The 25,653-nt window shown below is 45.1% G+C and overlaps 1 protein-coding gene across 1 annotated transcript in view; it reads right to left on the bottom strand.

The window, feature by feature from the left end:
* The window catches only part of ARHGEF10 (Rho guanine nucleotide exchange factor 10), a 205,784-nt gene extending 195,693 nt beyond the window's left edge, over positions 1-10,091 (bottom strand). The window contains exons 1-3 of the mRNA XM_030198941.1: positions 9,840-10,091; positions 8,700-8,769; positions 3,106-3,185 (exon numbers count right to left, since the gene is read on the bottom strand). Coding sequence (XP_030054801.1) covers positions 3,106-3,185; positions 8,700-8,769; positions 9,840-10,086 — 397 coding nt within the window. The 5' untranslated portion in view covers positions 10,087-10,091. The remainder of the gene's footprint in view (positions 1-3,105; positions 3,186-8,699; positions 8,770-9,839) is intronic.
* Positions 10,092-25,653: the final 15,562 nt, after the last annotated feature.

Here is a 25,653-nt window from a genome sequence, read left to right as displayed (position 1 = left end):
AGTATCCACTACTCTCTCCGTGAAAAAATACTTCCTGACATTTTTGTTGAGTCTGCCCCCCTTCAATCTCATTTCATGTCCTCTCGTTCTACTGCCTTCGCATCTCCGGAAAAGGTTAGTTTGCAGATTAATACCTTTCAAATACTTGAACGTCTGTATCATATCACCCCTGTTTCTCCTTTCCTCCAGAGCATACATGATCAGGTCCGCAAGTCTCTCCTCATACGTCTTGTAACGCAAATCCCATACCATTCTCGTAGCTTTTCTTTGCACCGCTTCAATTCTTTTTACATCCTTAACAAGATACGGCCTCCAGAACTGAACACAATACTCCAGGTAGGGCCTCACCAACGACTTATACAGGGGCATCAACACCCCCTTTCTTCTGCTGGTCACACCTCTCTCTATACAGCCTAACAACCTTCTAGCTAGGGCCTCCGCCTTGTCATACTGTTTCGTCGCCTTCAAATCCTCAGATACTATCACCCCAAGATCCCTCTCCCCATCCATACCTATCAGACTCTCCCCGCCTAACACATACGTCTCCCGTGGATTTCTACTCCCTAAGTGCATCACTTTGCATTTCTTCGCATTGAATTTTAATTGCCAAACCTTAGACCATTCTTCTAGCTTCCGTAGATCCTTTTTCATGTTTTCCACTCCCTCCGGGGTGTCCACTCTGTTACAGATCTTAGTATCATCCGCAAATAGGCAAACGTTACCTTCTAACTCTTCGGCATGTCACTCACAAATATATTGAACAGAATCGGCCCCAGCACCGATCCTTGAGGCACTCCACTACTCACCTTTCGCTCCTCCGAGTGAATTCCATTCACCACCACCCTCTGGCGTCTGTCCGTCAACCAGTTCCTAATCCAGTTCACCACTTCGGGTCCTATCTTCAGCCCATCCAGTTTATTTAAGAGCCTCCTGTGGGGAACCGTGTACAGCCCTACAAGGATACTCCTTCTCTTCACACATGGAATTTCTATCCATAATGATTCCACACTGCTATCTGTTTCATGTAGAATGTTTATTTTGTTTGACTCAATTCCCTCTTTAACATATAGCACACACCCCCTCCAATTTGATCCACTCTATCATTGTGATATAATTTGTACCCTAACACAGTGTCCCACTGATTGTCCACCTTCCACCAAGTCTCTGAAATGCATGTTATGGCTACCTCATCATTTAGTGATATACTCTAACTCTCCCATCTTATTTTTTAGGCTTCTGGGTTAGGTACTAAGATTAACAGGTTGGTTCATATTTTTCTCAATCTCCCACCTCCTTTGAATAAACTATCCCAGTGGTACCAATTAGCTAGGGGCAGTAGGAAAGCACTATACTGGGGCATTTGGCCAGTGACTGGAAGATGGACAAGGTGGAAGAGATTTCTTGCATACACCTACAGATGGTACTTGAGAAACTCCCCTACAGTTTCCACAAATGCAGCTTTACAAGACATCCAGTATAGGATACTTCATAGGGTCCACATTGCTAAACAGAGGGGTAAAGTGATGGGGTTTTGGGAAGAAGACATTTGCGTAAAGTGTAGAGCTACCTCAGGTTCTTTTCTTCACTCCTTTTTGGAATATCCAACTTTGTCTACTTTGTGGTCCCAGACTTTAAAACTTACTGAAAACACTCTGCAGTGTCAATTCGACTGATCATATTCAGTTCTACTACTCGGAAGTGGGGCACCCCTAGGTAGGGAGGGGCTCATTGAAGCACAGTGTACGTTTCTGTTACTAGCCACTATATAAGTTAAGAAGTGCATCTTGCAATCGTGGACAGACTTGTGGCTCCCTAGATAATGGCCAGGCATAATTCCACGAGAGAAAATGGCAGCACGGTTATTCACTCAATTGAGAATGTCCACACTAGGGAAATGCCAATGCTGTGATATCTGGCACAGATATATTACTCAATATGAAGCAGTGGGCATTGGAGAACAAGACACTGTTTGAGAGTGAAGAGTACGGGGTGTTCGGGGGGGGGGGTTGGAAAGGGAGGGCACGAGGATTTCAAAATAAAATTGTTTGGAGGGAGGGTGGAACTGTTCTTATGAGGTTTAAATGCATTTTTTTTAGTATTATGACTTTGTTCAACTCCTTTGTAATCATTCTTTTATTTATTTTATAAACTATACCAGACGCAATTTTATATTGGAACTCTTTTATTTTGCCTATTTTATTTACACCCTAATTAATGATAATCATACCCTGTCCTGATATCATTATGTTATGTTGTTATCCATTTATCCTAATTACTGACAATTATACCTTGTCCTGATATCATTATATTATGCTGTTATCCACTTACCCACTTCTTAATCAACATAATTTTCGTATGAACCTTAATAGCAATAATTCTGAAACTCTTCTCCATTAATATGATTGCCATAATATTCCTATGCACCTTATCTGTTATATATACTCTGATTCTCTATTCCATTGATGTGATTAGTTGTATTATATTGTAAGCCACACTGAGCCTGCAAATAGGTGGGAAAATGTGGGATACAAATGCAGCAAAATAAAAATAAATAAAATATTTAATTTTTTTTTTTTGACCGGTTTTTAAAATGTATAGGGTACCTCATTTCTGAACCAATAAAGATATATTTTTTTAATGCAGTAGATTTTCACGAATCGATCCTAATGTACTTTAGTGAACAAAGTCAATGTATTTATTTATTTTATTTATTGGGCTTTATTAACCACTTTTATGAAGAGATTCACGCAAGGCAGTGTACAGCAGGTACAATTTATAAAGTAACTAGTTAATGCTGTTAATAGAATTGTCAAACAATGAAATATAAACATAAATACAATAAATGAGGTAATGCTTAACTAAGTGCTAACATGAGAGCACAAATGTGATACAAAATAATGAAACGCAAAACAAAATAATGAAACTACCATGTGGTTTTCCAACCTAGAGGACTCATGGAACATACATCCCAAAAAACAGAAGGATGACATGAGAGAGCAAGCAGCATCAGGAGTTCTCTACTTCATGAGCATTTTCCTCAGCAATTGCCAAGGGTCAGGAAGGCTGAAGTGAAGACTTTAGCAAGGAAAATTCTGTTATACCTACTTTCCATCCATTCTGTATTTGCTGGATCTGCAACCCACTTAGCTAAAACATCATCTTCCTTATTTACTGGATTGTCTTCGCTTTAAAAGAAAAAACAGGCCTCAAAAGAAAGTATTCAAATTAAAAATGATTCATCTTTGATAAGAGTATTATCAACTAGATAGTCTACCTCCTCCCATAAACTATAAGTCAGATAATTAAATAAATGTTTTCATTTTTAATTTAAGTTAAATTTTTATCATCGATGCAAGCCCAAAATCTATCAAAGTGTTGTACATTCAGGTACGTATTTTTCCATCCCTGGAGTGCTCACAAACTAAGAGGCCCTTTTACTAAAGTCTAGTGCACTAACGAACATTAATATGTACTAAGTGCCATGTGGCCCACAGGTATAAAATAGGGCACACAGCATTTAGTGCATGCTAAGCTTTTGTAAAAGGGACTCTATGTTTGTACCTAAGGCAATGGAGGGTAAGTGATTTGCCCAAGATCCCAAGGAGCTGCAGTGGGATTTGAACTAGACTTCCCTGGTTTCAGCTCACTGCTTTAACCATTAGGCTACTCCTCCTCCACACTCCTTCCCTTATCTGCCCTATCCCCATCCCTTTTCAGATCTGTGATTAGAGAAGTGAGCTGAGAACCGAGAAGCCAAGGTTCAAATCTTCCCAATAATGCGGCAAAAATAGTTGCGGCAAACAGAAGCCTTAGCACGACCTTGCCTGGGTTTTTCCTGCACGCTAAGGCCATTTTCACCGCAGCCATAAAATGCCTGATTTTCTATTTGTTATATTAATGGCCATGTGCTAGTATTGCCATTAGCGTGCAGCCATTAAAAATAAATGATCACAAGAGCATTTACCACCACCCATTTTGTAGGCCTTAAGGGCTCACGGGGTAATCCTGCACTAACCAGTTAGCATGCACTAATGTAGCTGAAGTAAATGATTAGCGCAGTTATGCCCCCTCCCAAAAAGAACTGAAATATTTTGTAGCACGTGGATTTGCACACGCTAAATTGGCACTTACTGCAGGACACCTAAATGTGTCCTGCAGTATGCCATTTTAAGCTGTGTTAGGTGCACTTTAGCACTTTACACAGCTTAGTAAAAGGGCCCCTTAGATTGTAAGCCCTCTTATGAAGGGAATTATCAATATAACATAAGTGTAGCTCACCAGTATCTCACATATAAAGAGAATGAGCATCAATCAGCAGAGTGGCAGCAAGAGAATGCAATTCTTTTCAACTCCCTGAAATATAATCATTGGTCCTTTTCTGATAACTCATTTCCAAAATATTCACTTCAGTGATTCCATTAAAATATTTTAAACATTATCAATTAAGCAAGTAGCAGATTGAATTTTTTTTGGTTCCTGTGATTGATGAAGCGAGAGTACTATAGGTATTTTTATAAAATCAACTTAAGGGCTTATGTACTTTTATAAAAATCTTGAACCAGCCCCAGTATTGTGGCTCATGCCAAAGTAGAAATGTACACCTAAGCTTGTGGTTCCCAAAGCTGGTCCTGGATACACCCCAGCCAGTCAGGTTTTCAGGATGCCCACAATGAATATTCATGAGAGAGATCTGATGCACTGCCTCCACTGCAAACAAATCTCTCTCATGGATATACTGAAAACTTACCTGGCTGGGGTGCCTCCAGGACCAGCTTTGGGAACCACTGACCTACGCCAAAAAACGATGAATAAGTGTGCAGGTGCTCTACACTTGAACATACATTGCAACTCAGCCCAAGTTACATCCCCAGGCATGTCTACAGCTAGATCGCATACAAGTAGGTGCAATCTTTCAGTGCAAGTACCTTTTACACGTAGATATGAATTTTATAAAAAGTTTTTTCCTTGTGTAAAATACACAGTAAAAACCTTAATAAAATACTCAATGAACAACAAGTACATTATGCTGGCAGGTAGGGGCACTGTCAATAGTGTCTATAATAGGGCAAAATTTTAGGAGCCAAGGAAAGTTTTTTCTTTGCTCTTTTAATTTACCTTTTTAGCAAGTTGTTTACTTTTTTTCTTTCAACCATTGTTGTGGTTTTTTTTTTATTTTGTTTTGGTTTTTTTTGGCTGTTGGGGTGATTCTTTTTTTAATGTTTTTGTTTTTGCTCATTTTTCCATTTCTTTCTTTTCCCCTCTCCACAGTCTTTCTCTTGCAGCCTAGCAGCAGGGCCAAAAGGCAGAGTAATCTCTCGGGTCACTAAAATTTGATACACCGCTAAACTTAGTTAGGACAGACCCAAAAACATTGACGCAGAAAATATCATACACAACGGTGAAGACAATATGTATCCGCCACATGCGTCTTCTAGATGCAGCTCAGCCACACAAGAACAACTATAGACTGCAGCTCCACCAGGGCTCAGTCTGGGGACAATGTCTTCTGTCACCCCAGGCAGGGATTAAATAGGGTGGCAGTGGCTCTTGTTTGGTGTTAGGCATAAGGAGAGAAATTTTATCAAGGGGCACCTATTGGAAGGTTATTATGTAAAGAAAATTAGATGCCTACTTTCCTTTACAGAAAGTACGCATGGATATATTTAGGCATAACCTCTTATACCACACATAGAGCTGGTGCAAATTCTTGTGTCTAGATTGCAATGCAAAAACTATAGTATTCAATAATTTGTGCGTATAACTGTGCACCCCAGCCATATGTCCACTCACCTTAACTATGTGGCATCCCATTAAGGCGGCATCATATAGAATAGCATATAGCTGGAATATTGGCATTTACATAGGTATTGTTCATACATATAAGCATACATGCCAATATTCTGATCATTTATCCATATTTCTGGCACTCAACTGTTGGTATCCTCTTTATTGAATCACCCCCAAGGTACTGATTGCTCCTCATAAAGATGACCTGGAGGGGCATAATCTAAAGGGGCGACCATGTTTTCCTGAGGACGTCCTCGCAGGACGTCCCAGCGAAGGGGCGGGGAAACCCGTATTATCAAAACAAGATGGGCATCCATCTTTCGTTCTTTCGTTTCGATAATACGGTCGGGGACGCCCAAATCCTGAAATTTTGGTAGACCTTAGAGATGGTCGTCCTCAATTTTCTGCCATAATGGAAACCGAGGATGCCCATCTCAGAAACGGACAAATCCAAGCCATTTCGTCGTGGGAGGAGCCAGCATTCGTAGTGCACTGGTCCCCCTCACATGCCAAGACACTAACCGGGCACCCTAGGGGGCACTGCAGTGGACTTCACAAATTGCTCCCAGGTGCATAGCTCCCTTACCTTGTGTGCTGAGCCCCCCAACCCCCCCTCCAAAACCCACTCCCCACAACTATACACCACTACCATAGCCCTAAGAGGTGAAGGGGGGCACCTACATGTGGGTACATTGGGTTTCTCGTGGGTTTTGAAGGGCTCACATTCACCACCACAAGTGTAACAGGTAGGGGGGGATGGGCCTGGGTCCGCCTGCCTGAAGTGCACTGCACCCAGTAAAACTGCTCCAGGGACCTGCATACTGCTGTGATGGAGCTGGGCATGACATTTGAGGCTGGCAAAAAATATTTTAAAAGTTTTTTTTTTAGGGTGGGAGGGGGTTGTTGACCACTGGGGGAGTAAGGGGAGGTTATCCCCGATTCACTCCGGTGGTCATCTGGTCAGTTCAGGCACCTTTTAGAGGCTTGGTCGTAAAAAGAAATGGACCAAGTAAAGTCGCCTAAGTGCTCGTCAGGGTCTTCTTTCTTTTTTCCATTATCGTTGGAGGACGCCCATGTGTTAGGCACGCCCCAGTCCCGCCTTCGCTACACTTCCAACACGCCCCCATGAACATTGGTCGTCCCCGTGACGGAAAGCAGTTGAGGATGCCCAAAATCGGCTTTTGATTATGCCGATTTGGGCGACCCTGGGAGAAGGACGCCCATCTCCCAATTTGTGTCGAAAGATGGTTGCCCTTCTCTTTTGAAAATAAGCCTGCTGGTATCCCAGAGCTTCCCAGCCCTGCTTTAAAGTTCAGGCTATTTGGTACTGGAAACACTAAAAACAACCTGGCACCTGACAGAGCACAAAATAGCTGGATTCAAGGTCTGAGTGGTTTGGGATGGTGTAACATAAGAACATAAGCATTGCCATACTTGGAAAGACTGAAGGCCCATGAAGCCCAGCATCCTGTTTCCAACAGTGGCCAATCCAGGTCACAAGTAACTGGCAAGATCCCAAAACAGTACATTTTAAGCAACTTATCCTAGAAATAAGCAGTGGATTTTCCCCAAGATCATTTTAATAATGGCTTATGGACTTTTCTTTTAAGAAGTCATCCAACCAAACCTTTTTAAAACCCCGCTAAGCTAAATGCTTTTACGACATTCTCTGGCAATGAATTCCAAAGTTGGGGGGGGTCATCTTGGAGGATGTTAAAGGAATATGCATATGGGCAACAAACCTCACCAGCCCCTGGAAGTGGCTGGATGGAAAGTGAAGTAGCAGAAGCAGAGGTCCAAGGGTTTGGGTGGTCCTGGGAGTCACCCCAGAGGATCCTGGGAGGAATATGCAGATGGGCTACAAAGCTTTCCAGCCAATCTCCATAGTCTTCTACACATGAGGGGTAATTTAGTAAAGATTTTTCTGTATCTAAAACATGTTATCTATGCAGGCAATGGCTTTTATAGAACTGTGAGGGCATGCAAAAAGAGCACCTACTTTTGTGTGATCTAACCTAGCCATTACTGAAGCACAGATGAGATGTAGGCACTATGGTGTCCTTTTACTAAGCTGCGGAAAAAGGGCCCTTCGGTAGAAGCGGGGGCCATTTTCCCATGTACCATGGCCCTTTTTACCGCAGTGGGTAAAAAGCCCCCAAAAATGGCCATGCTGTAAGGGCCATTGAGGCGGCAGTAAGGGCTCCCACGGTAACCAGGCAGCACATGACGATGTCTGATTACTGCCGGGTTAGTGCCAGGCTGGAGAAAAAATGTTTCTGTCACGACAGAAATGGCACATGCTCAAGCCGAAACTACCGCCGCCAGCCGCACTGGGCAGACAGTATTTCCATTTAGTGTGCAATAAGCCCACACTTTGTAAAAGGGCCCCTATATAAAATACATGAGTACATGTGTAGAAATGTGCATATATTTACACCACACACTGGGACTGGTTCTGGAATGCTATTTTATAAAGGTATAGAAACAACGGTGCTGCCTTTATAAAATACCAAATAATAAAATAGGTATTTTTTTTATTTTACAAAGTACAAGGTAAAGAAAGCCAAGTTGTACAAGATAGGTATGCAATAAGAAAAGAAAAATATAACACACCATCAAGATAATTAGAAATCATAAGCCCACGTCAAGCGAGGCAAGTTATACCTTACAATAATGAAAACTTAAGGCAAATAAAATTAGGCAAATATATTTTAAATGTTACACCCTATAACTTTATATGTCTAAAATAGGCAGTCTTTGGACTTCTCAGAGAGGCATCTTGTTAGAAAATACCCGCATAAATCTCAATCACAGTTCCATATTGACTGTCCATTCGTTCCTCTAACCCTATGCAATCCATATAACAATTGTAAATGCCAGAAGCTGTACTCAGTGGGCAGCTAGTCACTCACCTATCTTGAGGTTCATCTGAGCTCATGATGAAGTTTAAGTGGCAATCTGTGGACCCTTCTTGTATACTTGCTAAAAATAAATAAATAAATAAATACAAAGAGCCATAATTAAGCAATAGCCAATCATAGAGAAGTAGTGATGATCAGGAGGGAACAAAGTATTCAAGAGTCCACTACGGCCACAAATAGTTTATTGTAGTATCCAAACGTATCAGGGCAATCACAGTAAACCAATGCGGCCATGTTCCAACATAATCTATCATGGATCTACGACTATGTATACGCTAGATTCTATGCCGACAGTTGTTTTCTAAAAAAACAGGAATGCTCCAATGGGAATCACAGCTGTGTTTCTGCACAAAATACTGGGTATCAATCCAATTTGAATAAGAATATCAACATTCTGTGGTGACCGCCAACATATCCAGATAGCGTTGGGATGATCTGCAATGATTTTCAGTAGCATTAGCTGAATAAGCCACTGAAAGTCAAGGGAATGCCCCGGTCAGTGCCACTTATCCAGGTAGCAATATCTGCTAACAGGATAAGTAGCTTTGAACATCCAGCTGACACGGTTCTACCTATAGAAATATCCACAGATAAAGAGCTGGATTCAGTAAATGGCACTCAAAATGCAGTCCTCCTCCCCCCCCCACCCCCCAAAAAAACAGGGCTGAATGGTACTCTATAAAAGGTGTTCCAGGATCGATACCCTTTATAGAATAGTATGTAGTGATGGGATCTGTGCCCAAAGGATGTACACCAACTGAAATCTGGTGTAAATCTTGGCATGTAAGTTGGGTGCAGATCCACGGTATTCAGTAATACTTGCACACTAATCCAGCGGTAATCAGTTAGTATGTGGTAATGTAGATGCGCCAATTACTGCAGAAATGTCCACTGTCCACCCCCCAGACACACCCCCTTCCCCAATCGCATGGGGTGCATGTTCAAACTCAGAACTTACCACAGGATGCCTGAGCCCATCCCGTGTTAAGCCCTTTCAGCTGAAGCAAGAACGCATCAGTACTTACTGCAGCTTAGTACGAGGACCCCATAATGAATAGTAATGTTGATATTTTAAAATGTCTTACGTGACTATTACAAATGCATATTGGTGTTATTAGAGGAAAGCCATACCTTCTTCATGAACAGAGACACTGCGTATTATAATAGGCGTCGAATAAGCAGGCTGAATTAGTGGTAAGTTTGACGGTACTGCATAGCCGCAAGGCACAGGAACAGAGTATCCACTTGGCACTCTGGGGCCGGTATCCTCATCTTGACATAAGGGCAGCTCCACATCTTGGATAGGTGTGATATCTATGACTGAATATGGGTTCACTTTGGTTGGAGTGGCTTGCGTGCTGGGCTGTACATCTGGCATTTGCAGGGTATCATCTGTCTTTTCAGCTACTTTTCCAAGTAAAAAAAAAAGGAAAAAATGTTTTGATTTTTCAGAACCGCAGGCATGCTATAGTGCAAGCACTGGTTGCATGTGACTGAACAATCATCCCTGGAGGGCATATGTGACCACCTCTGGGAAAAGATTGAAGTAACAGATCCAAACTGTTGAGAATGGCCGATTTTTCATGTCATTGGTCCATAAGCAGTCTGAAAAAGTTACATTTTTTTTTTAACTTCTGTAATTTTTTTTCCACATAGAAGGATGGGATTTGGACTGTTATATACAAATTGTTTGCTCTAACAGAATTCACTATAACCTCATTTTTTGGGGGGGTTTCTGGTGACTTTAGTCATCTGTTCCACGAGATGGTCACATATACGTAATTGAAGTTAATTCTGACTCAGGAATTGTCTGATGCAAATGTGGAGAATTAATAAACTATCCTGTTTCCAACAGTGGTCAATCCAGGTCACAAATGCCTAGCAAGATCCCCCCAAAAAGTTCAATACATTTTATGCTGCATAGAATAACACTTAAAAAATGGGCTTCGAAAATAGCAATTTGGACGTTTGGCAAGAAAAATGTCCAAATGCTACTTTGTACCACTTCTTGGACTTTTTTTTTTTTCAAAAATGAGCCTCTAAATGTACCAGAAGAGAGGTAGATCCACAGCAAGCCACACAGATACAGAGAACAGAGCAGCAGAAGTCAAAACATCAGGACTACTATATTATATGTATCTTTGTATGTACTTATGTTCATACACACATAAGAGCATTTGTGTATAAAAATATCAGATTGAAAAGAACTAATGTGAAACAGACCACCTATATCTGTGCAGTTAAAAGAAGACAGTCTTTCTTCAAGAATGGGTTTTGTTTTATTTTGTTTTTTTTATATCTCTAATTGCCTCTACATACAGTATAATAACCAATGACACATTAATGAAACACCAACTTATAACTTAAAACAATACAAAGATACAGCAAGAATGGCCAATAAGCCTTGATGATTCAATAAGCCTGTCATTGCTGTTCAGCACCATGTTCTGGACAGCTCACAGAGGACTAAACTGAAACAAAACAATAACTCCCAATTACAATACTTGATAATCAAGACAAGTGGAGAGCTATCTTTTTCAAAACCTTCCTGCTTATACTGTTGTCTATACATCTTGGAAATCTAAATGCAGTGGTGGATTAGTTTGTATTTGTTGTTCTTTGTTCTAGCCTAAATAATTACCTATACTTGACTTTCCTTACCCGGAACTGTTGCTTCTGCCTCTCCAGTATTACATATTGCACTAGTCTATTGTCCTCCAGCCCTTAAACCTGAGGAATGGGACTTAGAGGCTCATTTCTGAAAGAGGAAAAACGTCCAAAAAGTGGTATAAAGCAGCATTTGGGCAAATTTCTTCTCAAAATGTTTAAATAAGTATTTTCGAAACCTATGTTGCAGATGTTTATATATGCAGTGTCTCGCTGAAAAAACAAGCCAGGCGAACAACGGGCTGATATAGCAGTCGAGGGCATAGCTCCTGAAGAAGCTCTCGGGAAACAGAGGCTCTCTGTAGAGCATACCTAATTGAAGAAGCCACAGCCCAAATAAGTGCAGATTCGTTGTATGAACAACAGTGAGGATAAAATACACTGTAGACAGTAACATTTACAAAGGAGGTTTTCTGACTAATGAGGAGCCTGCACCATGTTCTTTTGTAGCAGAAATCTACTTATAAGAAATATGAGGCAGTCTACTATTCACCAGTATTAATAATCCATAGTTGATGTCTTTCCTCCATTTAACGAGATATATGGAGAGAGAGAGAGAGATCTTGCCATAGTTAAGATTGAAGATGTTTATATATGCAATTCGTCCACAGTGCATCCAAATCACAAGGGGGCATGCTGGTATGGGATTAGGGTGTTCCTATCACTTGGATGTTTTACAGCCTCAACGGAACAAATCAAAAATGTCTAGGGCCACATCATCAACAATTTGGTCTAAACTTGTTTTTAGAACAAATAAGGAACAAAAATGTGCCCTAAATAACCAGATGACCACTGGAGGGCATCAGGGCTGACCCCCCTTCTTCCCCCACTGGTCACTGAATCCCTCCCATCCCCCAAAGATGTGAAAAAAAGCACATACCAGCCTCTATGACAGCTTCAGATCTTATAGCCAGTTCTATTAGAGCAGCAAGCAGGTCCCTGAAGTACTGTAAAGGTCAGTGCAGTACACTGTACAGAGGAGGAATCAGGCCCATATCCTACTCTACCTGTTACTTGTGATAGAAACTCAGTCCTCCCACACTCACCAGAAACCTACTGTACCCACATATTGGTGACCCCTTCACCCATGAGGGTTATTGTAGTGATGTACAATTGGGGGTGTTGGGTTTTGGAGGGCTCACCATACAAGATAAGTGTGTAATAGTGACATGTGTACGTGGAAGCTTTTATATAAAGTCCACAGCAGTGCACCCAGGATGCCTCATTGTACTTCTGTGTGGCCAGTCTGCTAAAAATGCTGGCTCCGCCTACATTACAATGGCTTGATTTTGTGCATTTTTCACTTGGACATTTTTTTTTAATGGACCAAAAAGATAAATGCACAGAGCACAAAAACATCTTCTCTTCTATTTTATCCGAATCCTTTCTCTACTCTTTCCCCCTGAACAAGTCCACTGTTGGAATACAACCTTACTTCAAGATTTGGATTCAGTTGCCCTGTGTCACTTTTCCCAGAATACCTCTCGTTCACATCAGCCCTGGTACCATGCTGGTCTAAAGCTGATTCAAAGCCAGGCTTGTCGTGTGGAACAACTTTGGCTTAAACAACGTGCACCACCTACTGCCCATAGACAAAGCGAATGCTACATACCTGTAGAAGGTATTCTCCGAGGACAGCAGGCTGATTGTTCTCACTGATGGGTGACGTCCACGGCAGCCCCTCCAATCGGAATCTTCACTAGCAAAGTCCTTTGCTAGCCCTCGCGCGCCCGCGCGCACCGCGCATGCGCGGCCGTCTTCCCGCCCGAAACCGGCTCGAGCCGGCCAGTCCAGTATGTAGCAAGACAAAACTCTGAAGGGAAGACACAACTCCAAAGGGGAGGCGGGCGGGTTTGTGAGAACAATCAGCCTGCTGTCCTCGGAGAATACCTTCTACAGGTATGTAGCATTCGCTTTCTCCGAGGACAAGCAGGCTGCTTGTTCTCACTGATGGGGTATCCCTAGCCCCCAGGTTCACTCAAAACAACAACCAAGGTCAATTGGGCCTCGCAACGGCGAGGACATAACTGAGATTGACCTAAAAAATTTACCAACTAACTGAGAGTGCAGCCTGGAACAGAACAAACAGGGCCCTCGGGGGGTGGAGTTGGATCCTAAAGCCCAAACAGGTTCTGAAGAACTGACTGCCCGAACCGACTGTCGCGTCGGGTATCCTGCTGCAGGCAGTAATGGGATGTGAATGTGTGGACAGAAGCCCACGTCGCAGCTTTGCAGATTTCTTCAATGGAGGCTGACTTCAAGTGGGCTACCGACGCAGCCATGGCTCTAACATTATGAGCCGTGACATGACCCTCAAGAGCCAGCCCCGCCTGGGCGTAAGTGAAGGAAATGCAATCTGCTAGCCAATTGGATATGGTGCGTTTCCCTACAGCCACTCCCCTCCTATTGGGGTCAAAAGAAACAAACAATTGGGCGGACTGTCTGTGGGGCTGTGTCCGCTCCAAGTAGAAGGCCAATGCTCTCTTGCAGTCCAAAGTGTGCAGCTGACGTTCAGCAGGGCAGGAATGAGGACGGGGAAAGAATGTTGGCAAGACAATTGACTGGTTCAGATGGAACTCCGACACGACCTTTGGCAGAAACTTAGGGTGAGTACGGAGGACTACTCTGTTGTGATGAAATTTGGTGTAAGGGGCCTGGGCTACCAGGGCCTGAAGCTCACTGACTCTACGAGCTGAAGTAACTGCCACCAAGAAAATGACCTTCCAGGTCAAGTACTTCAGATGGCAGGAATTCAGTGGCTCAAAAGGAGGTTTCATCAGCTGGGTGAGAACGACATTGAGATCCCATGACACTGTAGGAGGCTTGACAGGGGGCTTTGACAAAAGCAAACCTCTCATAAAGCGAACTACTAAAGGCTGTCCTGAGATCGGCTTACCTTCCACATGGTAATGGTATGCACTGATTGCACTAAGGTGAACTCTTACAGAGTTGGTCTTGAGACCAGACTCAGACAAGTGCAGAAGGTATTCAAGCAGGGTCTGTGTAGGACAAGAGCGAGGATCTAGGGCCTTGCTGTCACACCAGACGGCAAACCTCCTCCAATGAAAGAAGTAACTTCTCTTAGTGGAGTCTTTCCTGGAAGCAAGTAAGATGCGGGAGACACCCTCTGGCAGACCCAAAGAGGCAAAGTCTACGCCCTCAACATCCAGGCCGTGAGAGCCAGGGACCGGAGGTTGGGATGCAGAAGAGCCCCTTCGTCCTGCGTGATGAGGGTCGGAAAACACTCCAATCTCCACGGTTCTTCGGAGGATAACTCCAGAAGAAGAGGGAACCAGATCTGACGCGGCCAAAAAGGAGCAATCAGGATCATGGTGCCTCGGTCTTGCTTGAGTTTCAACAAAGTCTTCCCCACCAGAGGAATGGGAGGATAAGCATACAGCAGGCCCTCCCCCCAATCGAGGAGGAAGGCATCCGATGCCAGTCTGCCGGTGGCCTGAAGCCTGGAACAGAACTGAGGGACTTTGTGGTTTGCTCGAGATGCGAAGAGATCCACCAAGGGGGTGCCCCACGCTTGGAAGATCTGGCGCACCACTCGGGAGTTGAGCGACCACTCGTGAGGTTGCATAATCCTGCTCAACCTGTCGGCCAGACTGTTGTTTACGCCTGCCAGATATGTGGCTTGGAGCACCATGCCGTTCCGGCGAGCCCAGGTCCACATGCTGACGGCTTCCTGACACAGGGGGCGAGATCCGGTGCCCCCCTGCTTGTTTACATAATACATGGCAACCTGGTTGTCTGTCTGAATTTGAATAATTTGGTGGGACAGCCGATCTCTGAAAGCCTTCAGAGCGTTCCAGATCGCTCGTAACTCCAGAAGATTGATCTGTAGATCGCGTTCCTGGAGGGACCAGCTTCCTTGAGTGTGGAGCCCATCGATATGAGCTCCCCATCCCAGGAGAGACGCATCCGTGGTCAGCACTTTTTGTGGCTGAGGAATTTGGAAGGGACGTCCCAGAGTCAAATTGGTCCAAATCGTCCACCAATACAGGGATTCGAGAAAACTCGTGGACAGGTGGATCACGTCCTCTAGACCCCCAGCGGCCTGATACCACTGGGAGGCTAGGGTCCATTGAGCAGATCTCATGTGAAGGCGGGCCATGGGAGTCACATGAACTGTGGAGGCCATGTGGCCCAGCAATCTCAACATCTGCCGAGCTGTGATCTGCTGGGACGCTCGCACCCGGGAGACGATGGACAACAAGTTGGTGGCTCTCGTCTCTGGGAGATAGGCGTGAGCCGTCCGAGAATCCAGCAGAGCTCCTATGAATTCGAGGTTCTGCACTGGAAGAAGATGGGACTTTGGGTAATTTATCACAAACCCCAGTAGCTCCAGAAGGCGAATAGTCATCTGCATGGACTGCAGGGCTCCTGCCTCGGACGTGCTCTTTACCAGCCAATCGTCGAGATATGGGAACACGTGTACTCCCAGCCTGCGAAGTGCCGCTGCTACCACAGCTAGGCACTTTGTGAACACCCTGGGCGCAGAGGCGAGCCCAAAGGGTAGCACACAGTACTGGAAGTGGCGTGTGCCCAACTGAAATCGCAGATACTGTCTGTGAGCTGGCAGTATCGGGATATGTGTGTAGGCATCCTTCAAGTCCAGAGAGCATAGCCAATCGTTTTGCTGAATCATGGGGAGAAGGGTGCCCAGGGAAAGCATCCTGAACTTTTCTTTTACGAGATATTTGTTCAGGGCCCTTAGGTCTAGGATGGGACGCATCCCCCCTGTTTTCTTTTCCACAAGGAAGTACCTGGAATAGAATCCCAGCCCTTCTTGCCCGGATGGCACGGGCTCGACCGCATTGGCGCTGAGAAGGGCGGAGAGTTCCTCTGCAAGTACCCTCTTGTGTTGGAAGCTGTAAGACTGAGCTCCCGGTGGACAATTTGGAGGTTTTGAGGTCAAATTGAGGGTGTACCCCTGCCGGACTATTTGCAGAACCCACTGATCGGAGGTTATGAGAGGCCACCTTTGGTGAAAAGCTTTCAACCTCCCTCCGACTGGCAGGTCGCCCGGCACGGACACTTGGATGTCGGCTATGCTCTGCTGGAGCCAGTCAAAAGCTCGCCCCTTGCTTTTGCTGGGGAGCCGCGGGGCCTTGCTGAGTCGCACGCTGCTGACGAGAGCGAGCGCGCTGGGGCTTAGCCTGGGCCGCAGGCTGTCGGGAAGGAGGATTGTACCTACGCTTGCCAGAAGAGTAGGGAACAGTCTTCCTTCCCCCGAAAAATCGTCTACCTGTAGAGGTAGAAGCTGAAGGCTGCCGGCGGGCGAATTTGTCGAATGCGGTGTCCTGCTGGTGGAGAGACTCTACCACCTGTTCGACTTTTTCGCCAGAAATGTTGTCCGCACGGCAAGGCGAGTCCGCAATCCGCTGCTGGATTCTATTCTCCAGGTCGGCGGCACGCAGCCATGAGAGCCTGCGCATCACCACACCTTGAGCAGCGGCCCTGGACGCAACATCAAAAGTGTCATAAACTCCTCTGGCCAGGAATTTTCTGCACGCCTTCAGCTGCCTGACCACCTCCTGAAAAGGCTTGGCTTGCTCAGGGGGAAGAGCATCAACCAAGCCCGCCAACTGCCGCACATTGTTCCGCATGTGTATGCTCGTGTAGAGCTGGTAAGACTGGATCTTGGACACGAGCATAGAGGAATGGTAGGCCTTCCTCCCAAAGGAGTCTAAGGTTCTAGCGTCCTTGCCCGGGGGCGCCGAAGCATGTTCCCTAGAACTCTTAGCCTTCTTTAGGGCCAAATCCACAACTCCAGAGTCGTGAGGCAACTGAGTGCGCATCAGCTCTGGGTCCCCATGGATCCGGTACTGGGACTCGATCTTCTTGGGAATGTGGGGATTAGTTAAGGGTTTCGTCCAGTTCGCAAGCAATGTCTTTTTTAGGACATGGTGCAAGGGAACGGTGGACGCTTCCTTAGGTGGAGAAGGATAGTCCAGGAGCTCAAACATTTCAGCCCTGGGCTCGTCCTCCACAACCACCGGGAAGGGGATGGCCGTAGACATCTCCCGGACAAAGGAAGCAAAAGACAGACTCTCGGGAGGAGAAAGCTGTCTTTCAGGAGAGGGAGTGGGATCAGAAGGAAGACCCTCAGACTCCTCGTCAGAGAAATACAGTGGGGGAAATAAGTATTTGATCCCTTGCTGATTTTGTAAGTTTGCCCACTGACAAAGACATGAGCAGCCCATAATTGAAGGGTAGGTTATTGGTAACAGTGAGAGATAGCACATCACAAATTAAATCCGGAAAATCACATTGTGGAAAGTATATGAATTTATTTGCATTCTGCAGAGGGAAATAAGTATTTGATCCCCCACCAACCAGTAAGAGATCTGGCCCCTACAGACCAGGTAGATGCTCCAAATCAACTCGTTACCTGCATGACAGACAGCTGTCGGCAATGGTCACCTGTATGAAAGACACCTGTCCACAGACTCAGTGAATCAGTCAGACTCTAACCTCTACAAAATGGCCAAGAGCAAGGAGCTGTCTAAGGATGTCAGGGACAAGATCATACACCTGCACAAGGCTGGAATGGGCTACAAAACCATCAGTAAGACGCTGGGCGAGAAGGAGACAACTGTTGGTGCCATAGTAAGAAAATGGAAGAAGTACAAAATGACTGTCAATCGACAAAGATCTGGGGCTCCACGCAAAATCTCACCTCGTGGGGTATCCTTGATCATGAGGAAGGTTAGAAATCAGCCTACAACTACAAGGGGGGAACTTGTCAATGATCTCAAGGCAGCTGGGACCACTGTCACCACGAAAACCATTGGTAACACATTACGACATAACGGATTGCAATCCTGCAGTGCCCGCAAGGTCCCCCTGCTCCGGAAGGCACATGTGACGGCCCGTCTGAAGTTTGCCAGTGAACACCTGGATGATGCCGAGAGTGATTGGGAGAAGGTGCTGTGGTCAGATGAGACAAAAATTGAGCTCTTTGGCATGAACTCAACTCGCCGTGTTTGGAGGAAGAGAAATGCTGCCTATGACCCAAAGAACACCGTCCCCACTGTCAAGCATGGAGGTGGAAATGTTATGTTTTGGGGGTGTTTCTCTGCTAAGGGCACAGGACTACTTCACCGCATCAATGGGAGAATGGATGGGGCCATATACCGTACAATTCTGAGTGACAACCTCCTTCCCTCCGCCAGGGCCTTAAAAATGGGTCGTGGCTGGGTCTTCCAGCACGACAATGACCCAAAACATACAGCCAAGGCAACAAAGGAGTGGCTCAGGAAGAAGCACATTAGGGTCATGGAGTGGCCTAGCCAGTCACCAGACCTTAATCCCATTGAAAACTTATGGAGGGAGCTGAAGCTGCGAGTTGCCAAGCGACAGCCCAGAACTCTTAATGATTTAGAGATGATCTGCAAAGAGGAGTGGACCAAATTCCTCCTGACATGTGTGCAAACCTCATCATCAACTACAGAAGACGTCTGACCGCTGTGCTTGCCAACAAGGGTTTTGCCACCAAGTATTAGGTCTTGTTTGCCAGAGGGATCAAATACTTATTTCCCTCTGCAGAATGCAAATAAATTCATATACTTTCCACAATGTGATTTTCCGGATTTAATTTGTGATGTGCTATCTCTCACTGTTACCAATAACCTACCCTTCAATTATGGGCTGCTCATGTCTTTGTCAGTGGGCAAACTTACAAAATCAGCAAGGGATCAAATACTTATTTCCCCCACTGTATCTAGGATCTTCCTCTTCCTCCCACGAGGCCTCACCCTCGGTGTCAGACACAAGTTCACGAACCTGTGTCTGCAACCTCGCCCTGCTCGACTCAGTGGAGCCACGTCCACGATGGGGGCGTCGAGAGGTAGACTCCCTCGCCCGCATCGGCGAAGCTCCCTCCGCCGACGTAGTCGGGGAGCCTTCCTGGGAGGTGGCCGCTGCCGGCACCGCACGCGGTACCGACGTCGGGGACCTCAACCTGGGCGATGGGCCAGCCGGCGCCACGCTCGACGGTACCGGAGGCGCAAGCACCGCCGGTACCGGAGGGGTAGGGCGCAACAGCTCTCCCAGAATCTCTGGGAGAACGGCCCGGAGGCTCTCATTTAGAGCGGCTGCAGAGAAAGGCTGTGAGGTCGATGCAGGCGTCGACGTCAGGACCTGTTCCGGGCGAGGAGGCTGTTCCGGGCTGTCCAGAGTGGAGCGCATCGACACCTCTTGGACAGAGGGTGAGCGGTCCTCTCGGTGCCGATGCCTGCTGGGTGCCGAATCCCTCGGCGACCCAGAGCTCTCGGTGCCGACGCGGGGAGGAGACCGGTGTCGATGCTTCTTCGACTTCTTCCGAAGCATGTCACCGGAGCTCCCCGGCACCGACGAGGAGGACGTAGAATCCATCCGTCGCTTCCTCGGGGCCGAGGCCGAAGAAGGTCGGTCTCGGGGGGGCTGTACCGCAGGAGCCCTCAGGGTGGGAGGAGACCCACCCGAAGGCTCACCGCCACCAGCAGGGGAATGGACAGCCCTCACCTGCACTCCTGACGATGCACCACCATCCGACGACATCAGCAGACGAGGTCCCGGTACCACCGGCGTCGATGCAGCTATCCGATGTCTCGGCGCCGATGCAGAGGCCCGATGCCTCGATGCACTCGATGCAAGGGCGGCCGAGGAAGATGGTCTGGACGCTGACGACGTCGATGCACTCGAAGATCCCGGTGCCGATGCCGACGAAGAGCCCGAGAACAAAACGTTCCACTGGGCTAGTCTCGCTACCTGAGTCCGCCTTTGAAGCAGGGAACACAGACTACAGTTCTGAGGGCGGTGCTCGGCCCCCAGACACTGAAGACACGACGAGTGTCGATCAGTGAGCGAGATAACCCGGGCGCACTGGGTGCACTTCTTGAAGCCGCTGGAAGGCTTCGATGTCATGGGCGGAAAAATCACGCCGGCGAAATCAAAGTCCGAAATGACGGAAAAAGAGCACCAAAAACTTTAGAGGGAGAAAATCTCGACCGAGGCCGAAAAGAGGCCTACCCCGACGTCAAAAGAAAACTTATCGGGGCCAAAAGCTGGAAATACGGGGAGGATTGAAACGGAACCCGGTGGAGGGGTTCCGGAGCACTTCCCGAGCAGAAGAAAAGCTTTTCCGAAGAAAAAACACGTTCAACAATATGGACGCGCGAGGTCGACTCTCCAGGGCTCGACACGGCGAAAAATACGACCGTACCGAGTGCGGACAAAAGAAAGGGACTGGCCGGCTCGAGCCGGTTTCGGGCGGGAAGACGGCCGCGCATGCGCGGTGCGCGCGGGCGCGCGAGGGCTAGCAAAGGACTTTGCTAGTGAAGATTCCGATTGGAGGGGCTGCCGTGGACGTCACCCATCAGTGAGAACAAGCAGCCTGCTTGTCCTCGGAGAATGTCAGATATCTCATCATTTTTATTCTGCTCAAATATGTGAGACAAAAAGACTCTCTTATATATTCTGCCTCTAGCTCCAATAAACCCTGTATTTTTCAGGGCCTGAAGATGCCTCAGATTGGATTTACTTAATCCCTCATAGACAGCACTGCAATAATCATAACATGAATTTAGGTAAGCATAAAGCAGGAATGAGAATTGAGGTAGTTTCTGTTCTGAGTTTACGTATGGAATAAAAGCCTGATTTCACAAAAGAAGAAATCAGTTCATGAAAGGAGAGTGCCAAATCTACATGAATTCCTAGGCACTTAAACGATGAGATTGTGGTGAATGGAAGATCAAATAGAATGGGAGGGAGGGGTTAGAGAACCAGTAACCCAACAGACTACTGTCTTCGATGGGTTTAGCATGAGGCAGTAAAACTGCTTTGATTTGTGCTCATTAAGAGCAGTATAGCTACTACTAATAAATAATAACAACAGAGTTGTACATGTTAGGCATCAAGAGGCCAATGACAGTTAAACTAAACTATATATACTATCACAAGTGGCAATCAGAGGTATTAAGACAGAAGCACAGGTTGCTAAATTAAGCGAACTTCCTTAGCTTGGTCGGACCTTAAACCAAGGGTTCTCAGGGTGTACAAGTTAACCTGAATTTCAGGATTTCTATAATGAATATGCAGGAGTTTGCTTCCATTTTATGCAATTCGATATAAGCAAAATTCAAATCGTGTATTTATTGTAGAAATTCTAAAAACTAGACTTTTATTTGGCCCTCAATGACTGGGTATGTGAGCTCTTGGCCTAAAACCATACCAAAGTTCTAAACCCATAGAAGGAAGGCCCTTTCTTTTCAATGGCTAAGTAAAACCATATATTTGTAGTAAGCCTGGCAGTGAATGGCTCTGTCTATTAAGGAATAAAATCCTAAAATCATATCTGAACAATTAAAAAAAATCTGTGTGGTCAGGCATACCTGTGGAAGATTTCTCTTTTGATCCTATGTCGGTGCCAGAATCAGCAGTAAGAGACACAGGGGACTGCCTGTCTGCTTCCGGAATTTCATCACCACTGTCAAAATCAAATTGTTCTCCTTCTTCAGCATCAGCTCCATCTTTAAACTCTCCTTCCAAAACTGAAGACAAAATGGAGTTTTTACTTAGAATATTCGACAACACAAGGGTCCTGACAAGAACTTCCAGGGTGGTGTACTTAAAAACTCAAGTTAGGTGAGGAAATCAGATGAAAATGCAAAATGTGTGTGGTGCTTTTTAAAATTGTAACAAGTATTTTTTTTCCTAAGCCTTGATCAGTGTAATATCTCTTCATTTCACATGCTTAGCTATTAAACACGTTTAAAACTTTTAGCTGCTGAAACACAACATACTTTTATAAGAACTTTGGAGAAATAGATTCCATACACATTTATGAGAACTTTTCTTTGAACAGTGATTTTGAGGACTTTCTAAATCTGATGGGTTACATTTAATTATTTATTTACAGTAATTTGCTATACTGCCTTAACTAAATGGAAGACCTAGGCAGTTCACAATCTAAAAAAAGCACACAGTAACAGAAAAGAGAAAGAAACTACAATATACTAAAAGAAAAATAACCAGCATTGAAACAAATTAGAGCCAGAGTGTGCCTATAAAAAAAAAACAGGGCAGTGGTAGGGGAAAGAAAAGGGAGAGGGAGGGAGAGGGATAATCGAAAACAAGGGAAGAGAAAAAAAAAGGGGGGGTTGGATTGAACCAGCAGCGATAGACAGCAAACAGATAATTCAGGGGATTAAAGGCCTGACATAATAGCCAAGCCTTTAAATTCGGTTTAAATTTTTTAAAAGACAATTCTGTGCGGATATCATAAGTAGGGAATTCCAGTGGGAAAGGGCCACAGAGAAGAAAGCACAGTGTCTGGTGGATTCTAAATTGACTGCTTGGGGTTGGGCAGGACCAAACAGTAATCACTGAAGGATTTGCAGCAGGCGTATAGGTGATTACGGAATGGTGAGATTAGCTAAATATTCTGGAAAACCCATCCAAAAAACCTTAAAGGGGTTAGGAATTTGTGGATTATTCTTTGCTCAATGGGAAGCCAGTGGCATTTCTGAAGTAAGGGCGAAACATGTTCTGATCTTTTAGCATGGCAGAGAAGATTGAGGGGTCATTTTACTAAGCCGTGCAAGCATTTACGTGCACCCAACGTGAGCCAAAATGGAGTTACCGCACGACTACCGCATGGCTCTTGTGGTAATTTCATTTTTGGCGCGTGTCCACTATGCGCTTCTGAAAAATATTTTTTTATTTTCTGGTGCGCGTAATGGATGCACGCCAAGTGGCATTTGGAGCGCGCATGAGTCTTTACTGCTAGGTCAATGGCTGGCAGTAAGGACTCAGTCCCAAAATGGACGCGTGGCAATTTTCTTTTTGCCGCACGTCCATTTTCGGCAAAAAAAGGGACTTTTTACAGGAGCACTAAAAAAATGGATCGGCGTGCACCCAAAACCCATGCCTACACTACCGCAAGCCATTTTTAGTGCACCTTTGTAAAAGGACTCCTGAATGTGGTATTTTCTAATGTCTGGAGGCACTTTAGAGAAATACAAGGGCACTCTAAGTAAATTATTTATTTATTATTTAACACATTTATACTCCACATTTTCCCACTAGTTGTAGGCTCAATGTGGCTTACACAATACTGTAGTGCAGGCTACAGTTCAGTAAAATACAATTAAACAATCCTATATAATAAAACGTACCTCCAACATTCTGAAGCTAACTGCATGGCAGAGGCATTCCTGCTCTCTGTATCCATCTCCTGAATTGACATCACGTACTTCCGGGTTCGTCACAAGCAGAAGTGACCAACCACACGAGGTTTCTCGGCTTCAGAATGTTGGAGGTGCAGTCTATTAAATAGGATTGGTCAGTTCCTTGAAGCACAGACAGAGCTCAGCGTCCTGCACAGTAACGCTCAGACACCCGAGAGAGAGGGGGGGTGGCTGACAACAGAGAGAGGGAGGGAGGGGGGCCTGATACCAGAGAGGGGGGGGGGGGTATCTCTGTCACACACACACTCTCTCTCTCACAGTCAATGTCTTTCTCTCTCTCACACACTGTCTCTCACACACTCTATGTCTCACACTGTATCACATTCACTCTCTATGTGTCACACAGTCACTCACACACTCTCGGTCTCATACACTCTGTCTCACAAAGAGTCTGTGTCTCACACACACTCTCTCTCTCACACACACTGTATCTGTGTAAAACACACTCTCTCTCTCTCACACTGTGTCTCACATACACACTTGCACACACTCTCATTCTCACACACACACTCTCTCTCACAGACACACTCGCACCCAGACTCACTCTCTCACATACACTCGCACATTCATCTCTCTTTCACACACACTCCGAGGGAAACCTTGCTAGCGCCCGTTTCATTTGTGTCAGAAACGGGCCTTTTTTACTAGTGTAATAATAAGATAGTAATCATATATGCAATGTATAAAACAACAGAGATAATAAAAGATAATAGAGTCCATGAATTTTGCTGTAACAAAGAAGAAGTAAGTTAGGTTGAGTGTAGAAGGTAAGCCTTCTTGAACAGGGTGGTCTTCAATAATTTCCTGAAATTTAGATGGTTCTGAATTGATCTTAAGATTTTGGGTAGTGCATTCCATAGCTGTGTGCCTATGAAGGAGAAGCTGGATGCGTAGGTAGATTTGTATTTAAGGCCGCTGCAATCTGGATAATGTAAATTTAGGAAGGATCGGGAAAAGCAGGAACTGTTTCTGGGTGGTAAATCTATTAGATTATGCTATAACAGTCGATTCTATTGATTAGTAAGGAAAGGATAAGCAAACGGAAAGTGTCATGATCGCAGTAACTTCTAAGCTGAGTAGTTGTCTAAGAATGAGCAAACCTATTTTACATAGTTGATATATCTGAGCAGAAAATGTGAGTCATGAGACCAGAATGATGCCTAAGTACCCGTATGAGTCAATTGGCATGATAGAGGTCCCGGAAAGGATTAAATCGGTGTTTGGTATCCAGCAACCCCCAGTAAACCAGCATGCTACCATCTTTTCTTTATTTAAGACCAGCCTGTGATCCAGAAGCCATTCATGAACTGCCTCTAATTATCACAGAGGAAAACAAAAATCTCTCACACAGTACCCTCCCCTATGCATTTCATCCTTCTGTGGCAGACAATAGCTCTTTATGAACAAGGACAGATCAGGTCATTTCAGCAAAGAAGAGCTATGACTGCTGAATGTTTCTGCCAGCTCTATCAGCTGTATTAATACAGAGCAACTTGGCAAAAAAAAAAAGGTGCTTATTTATTTTATATCAAACTGCAATTGAGGCATGTAGAAAATATTTAAAATTCTATATTTTCTCTCTTTGCAGCCGTCATCGGATTTTTAAAGTGAAAGAATTGCCAATAAAAACATTTAAAAAGTCATGCTGAGACAGACCGAAGTCCACTGAGCCCAACATCCTGTCTCTGAAAATGACCAGTCCAGGTAAAAACTACCCAGCAGATCCAAAAAAGTAGATCTAATTCTAATAGCTCACTTACAAGGGTAATGACTTCTTCAAATCTATCTGGCTAATAATTTTTTTATGAACTTGTCCAAACCTCGGTTGAAGCCCACTATGATAATCGCACTGACAGTGTCCTGCAGAAACAAGCTGGCAATTTGGTTTTTTTTTTTTTTTTTAAACCAGATCTGACAGCTTAATTGGACACTGCATGAAAAAATATTTTCAATGCTTAGGTTTCAATCTGCCGGTTGTCAGTTGCATTGAGTGCCCTCTTATTTTAGGGGTCCTTTTACTAAGGTGCACTCAAAAATGG

Source organism: Microcaecilia unicolor, chromosome 3 (genome assembly GCF_901765095.1).
Source record: "Microcaecilia unicolor chromosome 3, aMicUni1.1, whole genome shotgun sequence".
In the NCBI taxonomy this organism is placed as follows: Eukaryota; Metazoa; Chordata; class Amphibia; order Gymnophiona; family Siphonopidae; genus Microcaecilia; species Microcaecilia unicolor.
Note: the sequence above shows the minus strand (reverse complement) of the source record. Positions and strands in the feature narration are given on the sequence as shown.